General features: G+C 41.3%; 1 protein-coding gene and 1 pseudogene across 1 annotated transcript; one reads left to right on the top strand and one right to left on the bottom strand.

The window, feature by feature from the left end:
• Window positions 1-1,102: 1,102 nt before the first annotated feature.
• On the top strand, window positions 1,103-2,239 carry LOC104676929 (olfactory receptor 1B1). Its single transcript, XM_010381800.2, is given in 2 exon segments — window positions 1,103-1,409; window positions 1,412-2,239. Coding segments are annotated over 2 exon segments (954 nt in total). The 3' UTR covers window positions 2,059-2,239.
• A 3,687-nt stretch (window positions 2,240-5,926) lies between these two features.
• Window positions 5,927-6,571, bottom strand: LOC104676928 (annotated as a pseudogene).
• Window positions 6,572-6,788: the final 217 nt, after the last annotated feature.

The following is a 6,788-nucleotide window of genomic DNA, read 5'->3' as shown; positions in this document are numbered from 1 at the left end:
ACAAGATAGATTAAGCCATTTGGATTTTATTCTGAAGTCCCTGACTATTTAAACACTGAGTCACATGTTGAAAGTTTTATTCCGGTATCGGTATGGAAAACCTATCAGGAGAGATAAGTAGAGAAACCAGTAATGAGGTTATAGAAATTAGTATTGGTTAGAGATGCTAAAACTTAAATAGTCATAGTGGACTAACAGCAAAGAATGGATATAAGGGAAAACATAGAAGTTAATGAGTGATTGGATGTGGGAGATGATGGAGTAATTCCTTCAGTTTTTTGTTTGTGCATCAGGCAGATGATAATGATAATGTCATTAACTAACACAGGGAACAAAGAGAAAGAACAAGTGATTTCATAACATTCTAAAGCAGTATCTCATGTAAGAGTTCTTTGACAGGGTCTTTAGGTTTTTCTAAATATAAGATCATGTTGTCGGCAAACATGGATAATTTGGCTTCCTCTTTTCCAATTTGGGTGGCTTTTATTTCTTTCATTGGCCTGATTGCTCTGGCTAGAACTTCTAGTACTATGTTGAATAGGAGTGGTAAAAGTAGACATCTTTGTCTTGTTCCAGATCTTAGAGGAAACATAAAAATATCAGCTATGTCAAAAGAATTGTTTCTTTATGTGGTATGTGTTTTAATGGTATGTTATTTTCCATACAGGTTCAGCGAGAAGAAATCATGAGGATTGCAGTTGGCTGAGGTATGAATGGAAGGTAAGGAATCGGAGACAGTGAATATAGATAATTCTTTCATGCAGTCGGCCACTGGAAAAAGATAAGAAATAGTTGGATGAACAGACAAGTATGAATGAAGAGTTTTTCACTGTGGGTGGGACTTTAGTAGGGCTTGTGAAGTAGATGGAACAAGTCACTACGGTGGGTGAAAAGGAAGAAATAAAGGAGAAAATAAATACATTAAGGAAGCGAAATCCTGTACCTTAGAGAGGGAGCATAGATGGTCAAGGTTGAATCTAGGTCTTTAATGATATTGAGTAACATAATAGAATTAAATAGAAATGTTATGATCCCTAACATCAGACCCATGAGTTTCTTTTTGACTTAAATTGTCTTTCAGGCAGGCTGACTGTCACTCATCATGAGCTGTGCCTCTAATGCTTCACACTCTCCGCTTTTCTTGCTCCTCGGGTTCTCAAGAGCTAATATCTCCCACACTCTCCTCTTCTTCCTGTTCCTGGCTGTTTACCTGGCCACCATATTAGGGAATGTGACACTAGTGCTGCTCATCTCCTGGGACTCCAGACTCCACTCACCCATGTATTATCTGCTTCGTGGCCTCTCTGTGATAGACATGGGGCTATCTACAGTCACATTGCCCCAGTTGCTGGCCCATCTGGTCTCTGATTCCCCAACCATTCCTGCTGCCCGCTGCTTGGCTCAGTTCTTTTATTCTATGCATTTGGGGTTACAGATATGCTTGTCATTGCTGTCATGGCTCTGGATCGCTATGTGGCCATTTGTGACCCCCTGCACTATGCTTTGGTAATGAATCACCAACGGTGTGCCTGCTTACTAGCCTTGAGCTGGGTAGTGTCCATACTGCACACCATGTTGCAGTATGCTGCACACGTCCTGCCTCTTTGCTGGACTGGGGATGCTGGGAGCAATGTTAACCTTCCTCACTTCTTTTGTGACCACCAGCCACTTCTGCGAGCCTCTTGTTCTGACACACATTCTAATGAGCTGGCCATATTCTTTGAGGGTGGCTTCCTTATGCTGGGCCCCTGTGCCCTCATTGTACTCTCTTATGTCCGAATTGGGGCCACTATTCTACGTTTGCCTTCAGCTGCTGGTTGCCACCAAGCAGTCTCCACCTGTGGATCCCACCTCACCATGGTTGGTTTCCTCTATGGCACCATCATTTGGGTCTACTTCCAGCCTCCCTCCCAGAACTCTCAGCATCAGGACATGGCGGCTTCAGTAATGTATACTGCTATTACACCTTTGGCCAACCCTTTTGTGTATAGCCTCTGCAATAAGGATGTCAAGGGTGCACTCCACAGGCTGCTTGAATGGGGGAAGGTGGACCCCTGATTAGCCTGCTGTGGGCCATATTGAATAGGTGAGAAAAGTCATGGGCATATTATGAGCAAAGTTGGTTTTGGGGAGATCAGAGGAAGGAAGAGCAGAGGGAGGGAGTGCCTAGATAACTTAAGGAACTCCAGATTTGCTTCTTGTCAATGTTGTGCTTTGATAGAGCCATAAACATTATACATTCATAGACACATAACATCAGGGCTTCCTTATCAGCATACCTCTGGACACCCTCCATCAGGCCTTTTATTTTATCAAAATGGATGAAAATGAATTACCAAGTCTGGGTTGTTTTAATTTTAGAGTTCTGAGGGAATATGAGGATAGGATTGTGAAACTATGAACTAAAGGAAGGGCAGTAGAGTTAATCATCGTCACATTTAGGTTGGTGTGCATTCTTGTGGGAGTGTGTTTGTGTATATCAGAAAGTAAGGGAAGACAACAGTTTAGACAAACAGGGCTGTCAAGTTCACTACCTATTCCATTCAGTGAGCAAAAATATGTCCCAGAGTGAGTATGAAATGATAATCACAATTCTACTATTCCATAAGTTAGCCCTAATTTCCATGGGTTTCTTATAGTGTGAGCATCTAACTCTGATGCATATGAGTTCTATTATATATTTTAATTAATTTTTAATGTGCATTAAAAATAAAATATAGATAGAAAAATGCAAGCTAACTACTTTGTTGCATAAAAGAAGGAAGAATGAACTATCTTAACACTGATTAAAACATTGGGACTTTTCTTAGCTTTTTGGCAGCTGGAAAATTGGTCTCTATTTTGGTGCTTCTTAAAAGATTAAAATGGTAATTCTGAGGGTACTCAATTTTCACTTTTATGCATTGACTTTTGCCCTCCATCCCACCTGAGATGCAGCTTCACTCAAATAGATTGTAATGTAATTGTAAGCAGCGTTTTCTGTGTTGAGGATTTCCAGGACATCTACGGCTTCTAGAGTTATAAGAACTCTAGAAGGCACCTTGACAATCACAGAACACTCTTCTTGGGACATCTTCAGCATTATTGGTCCAGCCAAGATGTGGTCTTCTCTGCTGCTTCTCCTTACTGACTTTGCTGACCTCTGTCTCTATTCCTCTATAAGTCCCTCCACCCCCATCCCAAGGTACTACTTCAGTCCCTGGGATCTCCCCATTTCAGATACAATTTCTATATTCCCCTGACTACTTCCACACTGTCTTCTCACCAGCATCTTCTGTTCCCTCAATACATGCTACTTTTCTCAAACCATTGGCAACATGCAGTGGTCTCATCTCAATGCTTAATCTACATTGTCTGCCGGTGAGTTTTGACATAGTTTGTTGGGAACCATCACCTCACCCATATGCTTGGTTCCCTTGACATCATACCATTGGTGTCCTCTAATGTCTCTCCATCTTTTCTTTACCCTGTGTGACATCTCTTCCCTCTACTTCAAGTCTTAGGCACCTTGGCTATGCTGTCTCATCCTGTTACAGAACTCATTCACTCTAAATACGTCACTTCTCTTTTCAAATTAATACCACCTTACAATGAAAATCTAGGAAACGAAATCCTCACAGTAGATTCATTTCCACAGCTCTTCATTTATCGCCATTATCACCACTGATATCTAAGGTTACAATAAGTCAAGCCTAATTCTTCCTCTGTCTATATCAGTACTTTTCAACTTTCACTGTACATTAGAATCACCTGGGAGTTTTAAAAAATTCAGTTTCCTGGGCCCCCACTCTAGAGATTTGGATCCACTTGCTATGAGGTAAAGCTTAAGCATCAGTATTTTTAAGTGTTCCCCAAATGATTCTAATATGTAGCTACAATCAAGACCATTGGCTTAATGTGATGTGTTTTGAAGCTTATCAATTAATCCTCCTAAAACCTCTTGCATCTGAACAGCAGTAATAGCTTTTATATAGCACTGACTATGTGTCAGACACTGTTTTAGGATCTCTCCACATATTAACTCACTATGTCACTATGTCTCTCAGCAACCTGATGAAATAATTGCTGTAATTGCCCCCACGAGGCACAGAGAGAATAAGTTACTTGGAGTCAAACCTTGGTCATCTGTCTCCAACTATCCTGTGGCTTGTATTCCATATTTCCTCTCCAGATTGAACTATACTCAGTTCTCATAACTTTTACCTCATCTAGATCTTTATCACATCCTGTGCAAATTACAGTGGGCCTCCTTGCTATCAATCTCTTCCATTGTTGATGGTGTTAATCTTACAGAGTGCACTGCATAAATCAGCACATATGCCACCCATGTGCATTGGATTTGAAGTCATCAGGCTTCATCCAGTTTTGTTCAACTCAATCCCATCACTTCCTCACTGTGTCATCTTAATTGAGGTCTTGCATCTGTGAGCCTTTGTTTTCCCAGAGATGATAATACCTGCATTACTTTCCTCACAAGTTAATTATGCTTCTAACATTGTGCATGCGATTTTGCTTTGTAAACTGTTAAGAACAGAAAACCAAACACCGCATGTTCTCACTCATAGGTGGGAATTGAACAATGAGATCACTTGGACACAGGAAGGGGAGCCTTACACACTGGGTCCTATTGTGGGGAGGGGGTGGGAGAGGGATAGTATTAGGAGATATACCTAATGTAAATGATGAGTTAATGGGTGCAGCACACCAACATGGCACATGTATACATATGTAACAAATCTGCACATTGTGCACATGTACCCAAGAACTTAAAGTATAATAATAAAAAAAGGAAAAGTTGTTTATGATTATGGTCCATTTTTCAAGTTCATCAGGATCATTTTTGAAATTGGATTATACTGTTGAAGAGAGAAAAGGCTATATCATATATTTATTAATTATTTCCCAAAGTAGCTGGTCACAAAACAGGTGCAAATATTCATAAGCACCCATTGACAACTATGTTCTTTGTTCTTTTTTTGCTGGAAATGCTCACAGTTTGTACAGCACTGGAGTACAAATGATGAGAAATTTTATTTTATTATTTATTTATTTATTTATTTTTTTTCACAGCAGACAAGTGAACATTTATTTGTATGCCTTTCTTCCTATGTGTATTTCAAGTCTTTTTCAAAACAAGGCCCTAGGACTCTCCAGATTCAATTATGTCCTTGGGCTTGGTCAACTGCTGCAGAAGTCTTAGGGAGCCTTGTACAAATGCTAGAGTGACTCATTTACCAACATTAAACCCTAAGATAGATGCAACAAAGCAGGACTCCTTCCTCCACGGAATGTGTTGATTTCAGACGATGCAGTACTCAAAGTAGAAAACACTGGAATTTTTCTTTGGAACTGGAGTGTGATGAGAGATGCTTGCCATGAACATAAGCTATTGTCTTTTCTTTTCTTTGAGACGGAGTTTCGCTTGTTGCCCAGGCTAGAGTGCAAGGGTGTGATCTCGGCTCACTGCAACCTCCGCCTGGCAAGTCTCCTGCCTCAGCCTCCCGCGTAGCTGAGATTACAGGCATATGCCACTATGCCCGGCTAATTTTTGTATTTTTACTAGAGACAGCATTTCTCCATGTTGGTCAGGCTGGTCTCGAACCCTCAACCTCAGGTGATCCGCCTGCCACAGCCTCCCAAAGTGTTGGGATTACAGGCGTGAGCCATCACGCCTGGCCAGCTACTGTCTTTTCTTTGATCCTTCCTTTCCAGTTTTTGAAGATAAAGCAGGAAATAATCTTCTCTGAAGATACTTGATAAAAATTCCCAAAACAATCAAACACATGCTTCCACTTCATTGATAAAATTTACCGCAGTTTGACACCTGGGTCTAGTTCAGCTGGCGTATAAGCTGATTGATGCATTCACCCCGATAGCCAGGTGTGCCCATCTCCTTGAGGAAGCCCACTCTATTTTTGGTAGCATGTCAGTCCACTGAGAGGTGGAAAGGGCGCAAGAACCATGAGATCTCCTGGAAATGCTTCCCTGGGAAGGCAATTTCATGAATGAGGTCTTCCAAGCAAATGACACCAAACTTCCCCAGGTGCTCCTCAATCACTGTGTTGTCTGTCAGAGGGATGGTCTTATTCTTGACCTTGGCTTGTCCATGTTTCAAAATGAGTTCTCGGACAGACTTCAGATTTGGAAATCCCCAGGTCACATAAGGTTCCACTATACACAGCATTTTTAGGTTCTGGGGGGTGACTTTTACAAAGACACCACTAAAAGTTTTCTTTAGGCAAAGTCTTGCAATGGTTCTCTGCACCAGTAAACTCACGCCATCAATCCTTTCGATGCATACAACAAAGGCCAAGGAATGTTTGTCTGGCAATTCCAAGGCATGAGGTTTCACTTCTAGTCGTCTGAGACGCACCTTGTCACGTTTCTGCCACCAGGAATCATGTAGGAATGATTCTAGTCGCTTAAACCTGAGCCCTTTTCCTTTCCTCTGCTCCTTCTTTGCCAAAAGTGCCTGCTTTGCCTGGGTGGCTTTGAGGGCTTGATAAGTCTTCCTCTTTTTCAGCAGATTTTCTGGAACCAAAGGGATTTTTCTTTGCTCTTGCTCCGCCATCCTTCTAGTGGTGCAGCTACTCGATGAGAAATTTTAATTTCTCATCAAGTTATACATTTTCCTGGAATCCTGTCCCAGCCCCCTCTATTCTCTTCTCTGTTATTCTCTGCCTTTCCTTTTCTTCCTCTACCTCTTCTGTTTCTTCTGCTTCTGCTTCTTTTGACAATTTCCTAGTACAGTGCTTTTCAAACTTTACATGGAAGTTTTATTTCGAATA

This window comes from Rhinopithecus roxellana, chromosome 16 (genome assembly GCF_007565055.1).
Source record: "Rhinopithecus roxellana isolate Shanxi Qingling chromosome 16, ASM756505v1, whole genome shotgun sequence".
Lineage (NCBI taxonomy): Eukaryota > Metazoa > Chordata > Mammalia > Primates > Cercopithecidae > Rhinopithecus > Rhinopithecus roxellana.
The sequence above is the reverse complement of the archived record's forward strand: the minus strand, read 5'-3'. Positions and strand labels throughout refer to the sequence as shown.